This window comes from Fundulus heteroclitus, chromosome 8 (genome assembly GCF_011125445.2).
Source record: "Fundulus heteroclitus isolate FHET01 chromosome 8, MU-UCD_Fhet_4.1, whole genome shotgun sequence".
Classification (NCBI taxonomy): Eukaryota; Metazoa; Chordata; class Actinopteri; order Cyprinodontiformes; family Fundulidae; genus Fundulus; species Fundulus heteroclitus.
This window is the reverse complement of record NC_046368.1, coordinates 3,851,603-3,866,994: the sequence shown is the minus strand read 5'-3', so window position 1 is coordinate 3,866,994 and position 15,392 is coordinate 3,851,603. Positions and strand designations below refer to the sequence as shown.

The window sequence follows — 15,392 nt, the reverse complement described above, 5'->3', positions numbered from 1 at the left end:
GGAAATATTTTTCCTATTTTTTCCCTCAAACTCAGATTAAAATACAACATGAAAAAGTAGCCATGAAAAAGGCACTTTACAGTGTCAATCCAATCAAATCATCCAGACAGATTGGGTAAAAAGTTTCCTGTCTATCTGAGGAAACCCAGCAGATTGCATCAAGTCATTGACTTTCAGCATTCACTCCTCCTGAAAGAGCTCATAACCACAGTGGCCAGTCTCCTACATGAGGAAGACTGGCCACTCAATTAGATTTTTTTTAGCCATGTTGGTGCTGTATTCCACCGAGATACCGGCCTCAGAATAGTTTTTTTTAAGTTCTCAAACTCACCCCATGAGGAACTGAGAAGTATTCCAGACTTCATGCCTCCGATGTTCTACCAAAATCTGCAATGTTCTTCTCCATTTCATTGCCTTTGCCTACTCCAAATGTGCTCCAGACAGTTTCTGGTAACTGATGTTCTCCCTGCTTTCTACTTGTGGATAGACTGGCCATTCTTTCTAAAATGGGGCCCAGGTGGAGTTGGATTGGCTCTGCAACCACCATAGGGTCCAGCTCTTGCCTTGTGATTGCAGTCATGACACTGACCCTGGTCAAATGCAAAACTGCTGAAAAGCTGTCAAAACAAAATTAAGGGGAAAAAATGTATTTGGCCTCCACCTGCAGAACCATTTCTGTTTTGGGGTCATCTCATTGTTCTCCTTTTGTGAATCTGATGTTAATTTCATCAACATCAAAACAGCTGACATTGATTAACAACCCCCTCTACTACATAATCGATGTTCCAGAGCAGGGATGGGCAACTTCCATGATACAGAGGGCCACATTTTTTTCAGCACGACCATTGGAGGGCCACATGACCACACACTTCAAATAATTGGATATGAAAGAGGCTACAAATGATTCTCAATAAGAACAAATTTTATATGAATTTATATCTGTATGTTTACTGCACCAACATACAACTATTTTCTGCATATAAATGCATTTTAATATGTCCTTAAGCAAAAGACAAACCGTTTGCTTTAAAAAAAAAGTGCAAAAGTATTTTGAACTCATTCATAACAAAGAACAGAAAGTTTTAAAAAACTTGATTGCAAATAGCTCACATTCATGATTTAAGGTCTGCTACTACAGCGGCTCTACAGCTCCAGTGTACTTCTAATATTTAACCTTATGCAAGGTGTTGTAATGTCGACTTAAGTTGTAATCTTTCAGGGCTGATAATGTCTCCAAGCAAACTAGACATATTGATTTTCCTTTGAATTCGGTGAAGAGGTACTCTTCATCCCATTTTGTCTGAAAAATGCGGTCAAGTTTTCTCTTTATGCCACTGCTAGTGGCCATGGCTCTCGACTTTCTTCCTCAACTTTCTTCCTCTCTGTTGCAAAGCGGCCCGTGCCACTATTGTTTGGGTACGGCGCACCCTCTATTGGTCAAAAGTATAATTAATTTTTTTTTTGTTTTTTTATTATTCAACTATTATTGATCTATTCGTGGGCCGCACTGAGTGATGACGAGGGCCGTATGCGGCCCCCGAGCCGTCAGTTGCCCATCCCTGTTCCAGAGGTTTAACAGACTTGACATCATACTCTGATTAAAAAGTGTTTGATTAGTTAAAGGATTTGATTATGAACTGGGTATGCTTAAATACAGTCCATATTTCCCCAAAACTATGCAATAACCCTTGAGTTTTGCACCTAACAAAAACAAATTCAAGCTTTAAATCTTGTCAAAACTTATTTTAAAAAAGTATGAAATATTCCTTAAATTAGCATTGTAGTTGTGGCAGGTCTGGCTCTTAAAAGATATGCCTCTGTTCTTTTAGAAAACCCTTGTCTTATTGCTCCCAAAAATGTTTTTTACTTAGCATCACTAGGAGTCTTGTACTTAAGCCAGATTTAGCAAAAATTAATAGTTTATAATCATATCAATATTTCTGGACAAAGTAAATCAAGCTAAATTGCCTTAAATGCACTGGAGAGAAAAAAAAAAACAGATCTTCACCATGCAGCCTACTTTGTCCAAATGGTAATAAGCAAACTGTAGGGGGTCCTGTTAGGGACCAACATGAGTCTTTCTAGGACCCTCATGATGTGGGATGTCAACATCATGAGGACAACATCATTGTCATAGTCTCTGAGGATTGATGGGGGAGTTGTTTTTTTTACCGGGAGAGAACGAGATGTCTTTCATGACCTCCCTGAGTCAGGCTAATAGTGAAGAAGTTTGCGCAGGCATTCAGGACTCCTGGGCTAATACCAGCTTGATCTGCAGCCTTCTTCTGGTTCAGTCTCTCCATCTGATTCTTCACCTGACTTCTAGGGACACACAAGCAGAAGGAGGAGGCAAAGGACATCCTTATTAAAAAGAATTAAATATCTCAGTGAATTTCTTTCCAGGAAAAAATAAATGTTAAATAAAAAGAGAGCCCAAGCATGTCCTGATTTGGTTGAAGACAAAGGTAAAAAAACAGAAGGGCCCATAGCTGAGGGGAAAGGACAAAACACATTTGAGATGAGACAGGAGAGTTTTGAGTAAAAAGAGGTAGGAATGCCTGGTTAATATCCATACCCCCCACCAGCTTGATGGCCATTCTCTGCCAGTTTGTCCAAAAGCCTTGAGCGAGTTACTTTCCAGCATTAGTGTGCATCTCTGGTTCTGATCAGTTTTCTTGTCTTGGATTCTCTGATTGCCTTGCCCTCACCGGATAGCTGATTGTCTTTCTGAGTTCCGGACACAACCTTATATAGTTTTGCCCAGAATTCTAGCATAGCCCTTTGTTACTGTCTGCTTTCTCTTGCCTGCCAACCTGTGTATGACCCTAACTCACCTCACGGACCAGCTCTCTGCTTCCAGCCTTATATGCTTGCCATATTCTGCTGTGAACAGCTTGCTCCACTCTGGACATTTTCCTGCATCTGATTTTGTTTAATAGCTTTATTTTTTCTAAATAAACCTTCAAAGCGTAATACAGTTTTTTGGTTTGAATACCGTGTTCTCTGGTCTGCTGAGCATTACACCATTCAGTATTAATGGACTATTACATAGATCAGCCCAGCTATATGATATGTGCATAAAGTACTATCTCAGTACATCAGGTCTAATAAAGCATTTACCCCTAATACATAGATGCAGATATCTCTTTTGTGAGACTTGTAGGCAAATCTCTTGGATCGATGTCAGAGGCAAACATTGGTAATTGTACATCTAATAGAAATAAGATGTTATTGCAAAGACTACTCTTGTGATTTAAATCAAATTTTCATTTCTCTTGTAATAAATAAATATTTTGTATTAATATTTTAAAAGCTATATTCTATTTTACAGCTTTTTGGAAGATTCTCATGGAAGGCCCTCCTGACACTTCTTATGAGAAAGGAACATTTGAGCTCTATTGTGAATTTGGCCCTGACTACCCAGTGAAGCCCCCAACAGTTCGCTTCGTGACTCACGTATCCTGTCAAAAAACTCAATTCAAATTGTTTAATCATAACAGTTTACTTTGTAAATATTCTTCGTCCAGCTGTATAAATATTTGGCCTCCCTGCTTGAAGATTATCATATTAAGTGTAAAAAACTGTTTTCATATGTGTAGCCATTTCCTTAATATGGCAAAAGATATACCACTGCAACATCAATAACGTGGGCCGAATCTGTCACAACATTTTTGATCGGAACTACAATGCTCAGATCACCATGAGAGAAATTCTTGAAGCTGTGTTCGGACTGCTGATTGTTCCTGAGCCAGAGGATCCATTGGACAGGTAACATTACACCTCACATTATATTACAGTTACACAATATTTTACTTATTTCATCACAACACAACCAAGTTCACCATTTTGATACTGCAACACAACAGTCCCCCAGAGGAAGAAATCTTCCTGTACAATTCTGAAGCTTGTTGGCTATTATTTGACTGACATATTTGATACCACTTTATTCAGTGGCCCTTGCAGTTGAGTACTTTGGAGTAGGATTACAGACTTTGGTTTAAAACTACACTGCATAACATAAGAGGTATCTTCCCCAAACTGAAAAAATAAGTGAGTTCTTAGTTCAATCTATAAAAAAGTTAAAAGTTTAGTCTGTCCATAGCATGACTTAAAGTGGTATGAGAAGTATTTGCCCATTCTTTTTCCTTTTCTGTTGCTCTTAGATGTTGCAGATCAAAAATATATATATACTAAAATATATACCATTAGATAATGACAACGTGAGTAAATACAAAAAGCTGTTTTGAAACGAGGAATTCTTGCTTTAAGGGAAAAGTCCATCCACATAACTGGGTCTGCTGGAAAAAGTAATTGTGCTCTGAACCTAATAAGTTTTGCCATCCTTAACAGCAACGACTAACATCAAGAGGTTGTGATTATCAAGTGATATATTTATGGGACATATAGATTTTTTGCCTCAGAGCGTCGAGAAACCAAAACGTCCTCCATTCATTTTCTCTGGAGTAGTGTGCAAAAATCAGAACTGAAAACACCCGTTTTATGATCGCTGCCTCTCCTAAACCGCTTGATGTAAAGACATGAAACTTTCACTAATTAATGTTCAGATAATTACATTTTTTTCAGTACACACCTTTTGGGTCAGATGTCGATGTTGACTTCTCCGCCTTTCTCTCTCTCTCTCGCTTGTTTCTTCTCTTCTTCTTTCTCTCTTTCTCCTCTCCTCTCTCTCACTCGTCCTCCTCTCTCTTTCTCCTTCTACTCCTCTCTCCCTCTCTCTCTCTTGCTCGCTTCTTATCCTCATCCCGCTTGCTCTCTCTCGCTCCTTCTCTCTTTCGCTCGCTCCTTATCTCTCTCGCTCGTTCCTTCTCCTCCTCTCTCTCTCGCATTTCTCCTTTTCCCGCTCCTCCTCCTTTCTCTCACACGCTCTTTCTCCTCCTCTCTCTCTCCCACTCTTTCTCTCGCTCCTCCTCCTTCTCTCTCTTGCTCCTTCTCCTCCTTTCTCTCACACGCTCTTTCTCCTAGGCTCCTTCTCCTTTCTCTCTCGTGCTCTCTCTTCTCCACTCCTCCTTTCTCTCACACGCTCCTTCTCCTCCTCTCTCTCTCCCACTCTTTCTCTCGCTTGCTTCTTTCCTTCCTTTCTCTAGCTTGGTGTTTCTCATCAGCTTCTTCTCCTCTGCTCTCTCTGCTCCTTTTGCTCGTTAATTTGCTGTTTCTCTTCCTTTTCTCTCTTTCTCCTCCCTCTGTTTTGACCTAACTTGTGACATCTCATAGTTTCTGTGTTTAAATAGTCTTTCTCTTTCATTCTATTCGAGTTTAAAATTCTACTTCAGCTTTGTTAAACAATTCAGTGTTTAGAATGAGTTAGGAAACGTTTGGTGCCATTCTCTCAGTTTTTTTCGTCTTCTAATCATTCAGCTATTGTTCTTTCATGTTCATATTGGGTCTTGTGTGATTTTAATGGGTTTTTTACAGCTATTTTTTTCTCTTCTTCAAAGATCTTATGCATCTTTTCCTCAAGCATTCTGCAGGAAAGCATTCTCACTGCTGTTTCGTAGGTACAACTTTTTCTAGTTAGTAATGTCTAGCTCAAAATGGCTTCAAACAATAACGATCTTCTGATGAGCTCTCTCAAAACTGATCAACATAAACCAATTTGAGCTTGGAACACAATTTGATCACCACTACGCAGCTGCCGCAACAAGAAGTATTCAGCTTGGTGGCTGATGCAACAGTCCAAAAACACACATAAATAACAATAATGATTCTGGATTGTTTGTCTAAACTTAACCCTAACCATGCCTAGATGGAAAAGGGAAAAATAAACTTTCCTTAACGTTGCATTATCTGCCTAGGGCGGCTGAATGGCTCTATTTATTCACGTGTCCATGAAATGCCACTCTTTAGTCGATTTTAAAAGGAGGAAGTACCATTGTCTTGGAGAATCTATGTTCAAATTCAATAAACTTTGGATTGCGGGCGGCTAATCCATGTTCTTCTGACCAAGATTGAGATCTGCTGGACATCTGCTGGATGCACAGACAGTAAGATCTTAAAGCTTCCTTAACGTCAAATAAAACACTGACACCATTTTCAGGTCAATCTTACCGTATCCTTGGTACATTCATTACTTGACATGTGCTACAGAATAACCTCCTGACGTGGAAGCAGAATATATGCAATCCGTGGGTGCGGACACTATTCACTGAACCGGAAATCCATAAGGGACATATGAACTGCACTAAGGAGAGTGTAAACACCCCCCCCCCCCCCCATCATACTGTAATGTATTTAGTATTTATACACACCAGAATTAAATCACCTGCTCGCTGACAGATACTTTAGCCGACTATTGGCTCTTGTTGCGCAGCATGTTAACCTGGAAAAGGATTCCTTCAGAAAAAGCAAAGCCAAAAAATGACTTCAAGTTCAAAAACAAGTCCAAAAAACCGCAACCATCACGAAATATTCAAGCGACTTTAATAAAAAGTAAGCCCAAAGTTACTTATAATAACTGGACTATTCAACACGGAAGCTCACATACACATATAAACACCTCTGTTGACAATCTAATAGCCCATCAGCCCATTTCATAGACCGTTTCAGTACAAGTGTACAGCGTGTGGTGTGTTTTCAATTACGATGAGGGATGTCATGGATATTATGATGAGGTTTTAACTCTGCTGAAAAAAATCAAGGTACCTGCACAGAAGATTTAGCAGTTGCTGGTATTAGGTTTCAACATTCAATTGATGGCTCCTTACCACCGACAAAATGTAGAGAGCACAGATTTGGTCAGATTTCCCACAATAAAGTCCTTTCGTTACAAGCTCGTCTCCAACATTGACATTCCTCGGGATTCCTTTGGGGTTTAGGAAGATAAATGAAAGAAGCTCCCTTCATATCGTAACAATAACCATATCGTGAGTCACTCTGGCAGATACCAACACAGCTGTGTTTTGTTGTTGCCACAATATGTCTGTTGTGGCAATATTTAGGACAGATCTATCCAGCATTTCACTCATAGAAGTAAACTACAAACATGTTCGTATTCCAGGGCCTAGTGTAGTTGGCATGTCAGGATTACAAATATTCATGCATGATTTGAGTGACAGTGTATTACTTGGATGCCAAGTGCACAGAAAAGATAAAAATTATTTTTTATTCTATACAGGCGTGTTTTGGTTCAAAATTACTAGCTATAATACTTCAAGTTCGCTATTATATAATGAATGAAAAAGAAGTTAGTAACTCTGCTCCTCTGATAAAGCCTCAGTTTGTGACATCAATTCAATTCAATTTATATAGCGGCAATTCATGATACATGTAATCTCAAGGCACTTTCTAAAGTCAAATTAGATTATAAAAATTAAATTATACTGAAAAGCTATCATATACACTACTGAAAAGCTTTTCAGTAGTATATATGATAGCTTTTCAGTAGTGTATATGAAAGCTTTTCAGTGGTGTATATGCTTCCTGGTTACTCGGCTTCTTGGGTGCTGCTGAAGGACCGCTATGTGAAGCTAATCTCTGTGGCTCTGCACTAGCTAAGTGGTGGCTATCTGCTGTTTTTTTTTTCAACTTTATATTTTGTTCTGGGTTATTTTGTTACCTCCTGGTTGAAACATCATTGTGCTCTTGGAGTAATTCTGGTTGACCAGCTTCCCCTGGTAAGGTTCATCACTGCTGCATTTCTTCTCTGAGTTATTGATTATGACTCTCGTTTTGATTCATAGGCCTCACAAAGTCTCACAAATGGCTTTGTAACACTTAGCAAATTTGTAATGTCAAATGTTATCTTTATCTAATTAAAAATATTAATGATAAATACTAACTTCTAAAGTCTTGCAAGTATTTATGTATGTATTGTTTGTATGTTTTGTTTTCCATAAAAGCATTCTGGCAGAAGAATACCTGACCAATAAAGAGTTGTATGAACAAGAAGCCAGAAAACAAACAGAGGAATTGGCAGGAGAACCAATGGAGTCTAAGGAGAAGGTAAATTGTTATTCTTTTTATTTTACTGGAAGGTAAAGAGGGAAAACAAACTTTCCTAACCCCTTAGCCCCTGAGGGATTTAGGAGTAATTTCTGCCTGAAATTACATAACTGATACAAATAATGTACAGTTTCACAGCTATAAAGGGTTTTATCAAGGATGCAACAGTGCATCCTTGATAAAACAGGTGGAGCAAGAACACATCCAGGAACTTTGAGCATACTTGCCTTGATGTGAATTTAGGATTGGAACAAATACTTCTCTTCAGTTAATGACGTTTTACAAGTAAGCGATTACACAATTAGAGACGTATGCATAGTGAGAATTGGCCTGTGTTTCAACTTTTTAAAATGCGATGCTGATTACTCTCGCTGCAATATTTGTGACACAAAGTGCAAGGCCATCGGTGGGAATACTTCTAATCTGAGGAAGCACCTGGTCACTGCAGCCAATTTAGCAACTTTGTCGCTATATTTAGCAATTTCTCAGACCCCTCTAACCACCTTTTTTTTTTCAAAAAAATGACAAGCAACTAATCAACTTTTTTTCTGTTATTGGTGACTTCTCGTGAAAGCACCAATCTGTCTTGAGGTAGCAATGAGTGCTGCCGTGCGCTCCTTCCCCTTCTCCAAGCACTGCCTCATAGGCAGCTGCTGCTGCCTTGTCCAGAAACCTGCCTGCAGTCAGAGCAAAGAGAGTAGAGAGGAGAGCCACTCCATTCCCACATTGCAAATATATCCTGCCCAGGATTACAAAGCAGGATAAAATACACATTTTAATGTAATCCTTTTTTTTCTGTGGTGGAAAAAAAAGCAACGTTTTTTAAAGTTGACTATAAAATCAGTCCCTGAATTGGATTCACACAGCTTTAGTCACTGGTGCTTTTGGGTAAAAATTAGTTTTATGTGATGGGGATTCAAGCAATGTATTTAAATTCATAAATTATTTCATAAGGTTAATTTTGTATCCAAATACATTTAGATTTTAAGAAATAAATATGTTAAATTGAAAAGAAATTGAGATTTTATCATTAAACTGTTGTGCAATTATACACTGTTTAAAGTTATTTAATGTTTAATAAAAAAACTCTGTCTGTTAGGTATTGTCTGCTGAATATCAGCTCTTAGGCTGATATCAGGACAATGGTTGAAAGGGATGATACGAGCACTGGTGATCTTTTGACAGCAAACTCTGCACACACATAGAATAAATGAGTGACAGCTTCTCTTCAAGTTCAAGAATTTAATAACAGAAATAAAATGAACATCCAGAGAACATCACTATAGAATGCTGTTTATCTGAATTAACACTATATTTCCATCAATAAATCCTTTCTACTAGGCTACTGAAACTTAACTAAACTACTAAGCCAAATTAAGATTAAAAGAAGCTAAGAACTATTTACATGCAAAAGAACACAAAAGACAAAACAAAAGTGGTTGATCATCAGAATCAGAATAATTCAGTGAATCCTGGTTCACTGCAGATCTGACTTAAAGAACATGGAATGGAGTTAAATTAGCTTAACTCATTTAGAACATTTGGCATGTGTTTTGGCATGTTAAACAAAACATTATTTGATGAAATAACATTTTGTTTGAGTTAAAGAACCAAAGTTCACCTTAAAGAACATGGAATGAGCTTAAATTAGCTTCACCAATTCAGAACAACATTTGGCATATTTTCAACCCATTCACAATGCAAATCCCGAGTTACACAAAACATTATTTGAGGAAATAACATTTTAAAGAATGATTTTCTCTGTAAGAATCTGGAAACTTTATGAACACTCAATCTTATTAGTGCGATTCTACCACCGGGAGCTAGGTGTCGCTGCAGCGATCGGTCGCTAAAATCGGTTACTCCTAAAGTTAAACAAAACACCTTTAAATCGACATTAATATTCCATATTAATGTGGGAATATGGATCATAGCATTATGGAATGATGGCAGAGCGAAACAAAGCAAGCCTAAAGTTTAAAATGGCTTATGTTGAATAACCAGAAATCGGAAGCTACCAGAAGCTAACTAGCATTTTGGCTAGTGGATTTTCGGCACTAACTTTAAAACTTTGTTTTGTCATAATGAGTGAGCCGGCTAACATAAACATTAATATCGGCAATAGCCTGATACAGAATGTTACCATGAGCTACGCCCAATTAGCTCTTTGTGTTTAAAAACACCATGTACGCAATACACAAACATTTGCCAATAATCATGTAACCTTTCTCTTTGGTTTCTCTGCCAAACCTGTCGGTGCCTCTTCTGAGTTCGGTCCACTTTGGCCATTAAGGAAGAACAGTGGAAAAGGGAAAACGTTGGTTCTTAGCCCGCTGCCGAAAGGGGTAGCAGCAGCAGACATGCGGCCATGTGGCTGTGAGCTAGCCGAAACATGGTCGCGGGGAGGCCTGGTCCGAGACTCTGCAGCGTTCTCTGACCCAATTGCAGTCATGATTTCAGCTCCCTTTTTCTCTGAGCTTGGGAAGTGAGTAAAGGAGGCCAATCCGCGCCGTCTCAACTCACCTTTCTTGTAACCGCTTAGGAGAAATAAAACAAAGCTGTTTTTTGCCATGGAGGGATTCTTTCCTCCTGCGCCTGACGCTGAAGTTAAGACAGAAGACTAAACTCTGATTTGCCCGGTCATGTCCCTCGGGCGAAGAGAGATTTCTCCCCTGTGCTGGCTTGTGATAAAACTCGGGCTCGTTCCTACTCCACGTTACCATGGCCTGTCTCATCCATCTGGTTCGATGATTTGGCAGCAAGAGAGGAGACAAATAATCAGAGGCAAAAACAGTTAAAACATACATACATTTTATTACAATTTGGAATTCCAATTGGGAGACAACTTACAAGTTTTATCAACGACGCCTATTCTTATCCCGAAGTATCTTCCATGAATTGTAAGTTGTGTCTCTCCGTTTACCCTAGGAACATGTCTTTTATCACACATGGCTCGAAAGGGGGCTGGACTAACCCCCCTTTCTGGAGACATTCAACAGACGTGCTTTCTGAAACTCGGCCGTTAAATGTAATCTATTGCCCTGGCCTGTTTCTTGGGAGTTAACTGAAATAATATTCAGGCCCTGGGAAAGCTTTTTAAAAACATTAACTGCACTACAAGGCTCTCATAAATTTCCCATTCTGTCCTGCAGCTGGCACCATTACTGAAGTCTGAATGTAACCATTGTATTAAAAAAAACTCCCCATCCCAGGTTACTGTGTTAAAGGTTAATATCTGTATAACTTTAAAATACACTATTATCATATAAATGTTTATATATTTTCATAACACTTGTGCATCTTTCGGGCCCCGTGAGGCCCGATGGTGCTGGTCCAGGGCGGACTCTCTCTTTTATAGTCCCAGGAAGGAGTGAAAAAGAGCTGGGCTTTGTCCTGTGGGAGCAAAGTTATATAGCATGGAACCCTGCTGAGAGGGGAGGTCCTTTTTGCTTGTGAGGGTCCCAAACTCCTGGTCATCCAATATGAATTTTGTCCATGGCTCTAATGGCATAACAAAACTAAAAATTGTACCACATGATCACGCACCGTAAAATATGTACCATTTAGTTGTCATATTTGAAACAACGGGCTAGAGGTGACAGGTTTAATCTGGGACACATGGAAAGTTGGGTGAACACAGAGGTGAGGCGGGACCTTGAGCCTGACTGCAGTGGGACTGATGACACGGTTGATCTGTAAGGGACCGAGGAACTTGGGACCAAGTTTCTTCGTCACAGCTTTCAATGGGAAGTCCGGGGACGACAGCCACACCTGCTGTCCGGGAGTGTAAGCAGGTGCCGGTAAGCGTTTGCGATCGGCATATCTTTTGTTTTGGGCTGAGGTGTGTTCGAGGGCGGCTTTGGTCCGGTCCCAAGCCTTACGGCAGTGATAGAGGTGTGACCTGACTGAGGGCAGGACTGAATCCGGGAAAGAGGAGGGTAGGAGGGAGGGCTGGTAGCCAAGGGAGGCTTCGAAAGGGGACAATCCAGTGGCGGCAGAGATGTGTGAATTATGACAATATTCCACCCAGGCGAGATGCTGACTCCAGGTGGTGGGATTGTGAGGAGAGCGATGGTGCGGCTGGAGCCAGGATGACCAGAAAATTTGGAGGAGTGCCCCCAGGGGAGCACCTGGGAACGAACAGCAGTCGGAACATACAGACGTCGAGGAGGGCCGCCCCCGGGATCCGGTTCATTCTCCTGAGCTCGTCGGACCAGCCTTTCTAGTTCCCAGGTGAGAGCACCCACCACACAGGACGTGGGAACGATGGGTTCTGGACCTATGGGTTCGGAGATGGTGGAGAACTGTCGGGACAAGGCATCGGGTTTGGCGTTCTTGGAGCCCCGGCGGTAGATAATAGTAAAATGAAAGCGTGAGAAAAATAATGCCCAGCGGCTTTGGCGGGAATTGAATCATTTGGCTGACTGAATGTAAGAAAGGTTTTTATGGTCAGTCCAGATTATGATGGGCAACTCCGTTCCCTCTAGCCAATGACGCCATTCTTCTAGGGCCAGCTTGATGGCGAGAAGTTCTCGGTCTCCCACATCATAGTTTCTCTCAGCTGGGGAAAAACGCCTAGAAAAGAAGGCACAAGGGTGGAGCTTCCCATCAGAAGAAGACATCTGCGACAGAATGGCCCCGGTTCCGGAATGTGAGGCGTTGACCTCCAAAGTGAATTGGGCCGTAGGGTCGGGGTAGGTGAGAATGGGAGCCTGAGTGAACCTCTTCTTGAGGAGTTGGAAGGCTTGATCAGCAGCGGGTGTCCAGGTAAAAGCTAGCTTAGTGGAGGTGAGGGCAGAAAGGGGTGATGCAATGACACTGAAGTTCTTAATAAACACCCGGTAAAAGTTGGCGAACCCCAGGAAGCGTTGGAGATCCTTCCTGGACTTGGGTGTGGGCCAGTCCTCCACTGCCTTAACCTTGGCCGGGTCGGTCTTCACCTGTCCACCCTCGAAGATGTAGCCGAGGAAACTGATGGACTTGCAGTGGAACTCACATTTCTCAGCCTTGACGAACAGGCGATTCTCGAGGAGTCGTTGGAGGACTTGACGGACGTGCTGTAGGTGTTGGCTGGGATCTTTTGAGAAAGTAAGAATGTCATCAAGGTAAACAAAAACAAAGTGGTTGATGAAGTCCCTGAGAACATCATTTATAAGGGCCTGGAACACGGCGGGTGCATTGGTAAGGTCGAAGGGCATGACTAGATACTCAAAATGGCCGAGCGGGGTCTTGAAGGCTGTCTTCCATTGGTCTCCCTCACGAGTACGGACGAGATGGTAGGCATTGCGGAGATCCAGTTTAGTGAAGACAGTTGCGCCTCTAACCGTCTCAAAGGCGGAAGCCAACAGGGGTAAGGAATACTTGTTTTTGACTGTTATCTGGTTTAGGCCTCGGTAATCTATACAGGGACGCAATGATTTATCTTTTTTGGCAACAAAAAAAACCCTGCCCCAACAGGAGAGGATGAAGGGCGAATTATGCCCGCTTTCAGTGAGTTAGCAATGTAACTCTCCATGGCGCCCTGTTCAGATTGAGAAAGTTTATACAGGCGTGCAGATGGTAAAGGAGTTCCAGGGAGAAGGTTTATTGAACAATCATAAGGACGGTGAGGCGGTAGGCTGAGGGCCAGATCCTTACTGAATATCCGCTGGAGATGATACTCGGGGGGAACCTGGGATAGATCAGGAGAAGGACAGGCAGTGCCAGCCGAAGAACAAGGAAGGGCTGACTGTAAACATGAGGCCAGGCAACTGGTGCTCCATGTCTCAATTCGTGACTCTCTCCAATTAATATATGGGTTGTGCATAGCCAACCATGGATGCCCTAAAACTACAGGCGAGTGTTTAGTGGGGAAGACAAGAAACGAGATGTTCTCGTGATGATTACCGGAAGAAATAAATTTCAGTGGAATGGTCTGGTGCGTAATAGTGGATAAGGGCCTGCCATCCAAGGCAGCGACCGAAATGGGGGAAGGTAATAAACGAACAGGGACGCGCAATTTATTAACTAGGCTAGGATCTATTAGATTTTGCTCTGAACCAGAATCAACAAGGACCGTGACTGGATGTTGAGCATCTAGGAAACAGATAACGGCTTGTAACATTAACCAGGGGGCCGGGTTTTTAGAGTATACACCCGCCAGTATCCCCTGGATTACTGGCGGACGGGATCTTTTGGGCGAACAGGACAGTTTAACCTAAAATGCCCTAAAACGCCACAGTAAAGGCATAGTCTCGCCATCATACGTCTATCCTTTTCTTCGGGGGTTAATTTGGCATTTCCTAATTACATAGGCTCTTCCAACGGTTGGCTCTCGGAGGGAACCGAACGGGGCATGGGTGACGTAATTGAGGTGGATGCTGCGGGCGGTAGCGTTGAGGGTGGAGCTTGGCTCCGCCTCTCGCGAGCCCTCTCCCGGAGTCGATCATCTACTCTTACAGCTAGCTCAATAAGGTCTTCAAGATTCTGGGGCTTATCCCGGCTGGCTAGTTCGTCCTTTGTTTTTTCGGAAAGGCCATTTAAAAACGCTGCTTTAAGAGCGAGATCGTTCCAGCCAGTTTGCGCCGCCAGGGTTCGGAAGTCGACCGCGTAGTCAGCCACGGATCTACTTCCCTGTTTTAAGGACCACAGTCTCTTTGCCGCTTCCTCCTCGGACAACGAGGAAGTGAAAGTTCTTTTAAATCGAGCGAGGAAGTCAGAGTAACTGAGGCTAAGAATGCTGGTCTCGTCAATAAACGATTCAGCCCAGCTCAGGGCTCTTCCGCGAAGAAGCTCGACAATATACGAGATCCTACTGGCGCCATCAGGAAACGACTGAGGTGACCAGTTAAACACCAAGGAGCACTGCAGTAGAAAACCTCTGGATTTATTTAACTCACCGAAGAAAGGTTCGGGGGTTGGGGTGATAACCCCGACGCCGGGGACAGTAAGCGGCGTGGGATCGGCGGAAGGCTGGGCTGCCGGTGGAGGAGTGGAGGTAGGCTGAATCACGCTTAATTGGTTTCTTAGGACCTGAAAACCACGGGTTAAAACATTCATCATCTGCACAAGTTGGTTCTGTTGTTGGCTCATAGACTGAAGAAGGGTCTCATGTTGCCCTAACAATTGTCCTTGATGAGTGACCGCGCTCCGTAGTTGCTCCCCAGAGTCGGGATGGTCAGTTCTTTCTGTCATATTTGAAAGAAACGACTCTGAATCAGGGCAACAACGGAGTCAGGCAGTTCCAATAAGAAAATGATTCTTTATTGAGCAAAGTTGGGTATGCTTCTGGCCGGATTGTTCTTGGTTCTGCTGGGAAAGATGAGGGCAGTGGTAAATGACAGGGCCGTGATTGATGGAAAGGTAGAGAGAGCTGAACTCACGGAGGCTGGTCCTTGGCAGGGGTCCGGGGGGTAGTGGGTCTTTGGTCCAGGTGTTATCCGGTGACTCTCTCC

The 15,392-nt window shown here is 42.1% G+C and overlaps 1 protein-coding gene across 1 annotated transcript in view; it reads left to right on the top strand.

The window, feature by feature from the left end:
- Positions 1 to 15,392, top strand: part of LOC118563889 — an 82,486-nt gene that overhangs the window by 50,467 nt on the left and 16,627 nt on the right. The window contains exons 18-20 of the mRNA XM_036139959.1: positions 3,332 to 3,456; positions 3,623 to 3,768; positions 7,857 to 7,959. Coding sequence (XP_035995852.1) covers positions 3,332 to 3,456; positions 3,623 to 3,768; positions 7,857 to 7,959 — 374 coding nt within the window. The remainder of the gene's footprint in view (positions 1 to 3,331; positions 3,457 to 3,622; positions 3,769 to 7,856; positions 7,960 to 15,392) is intronic.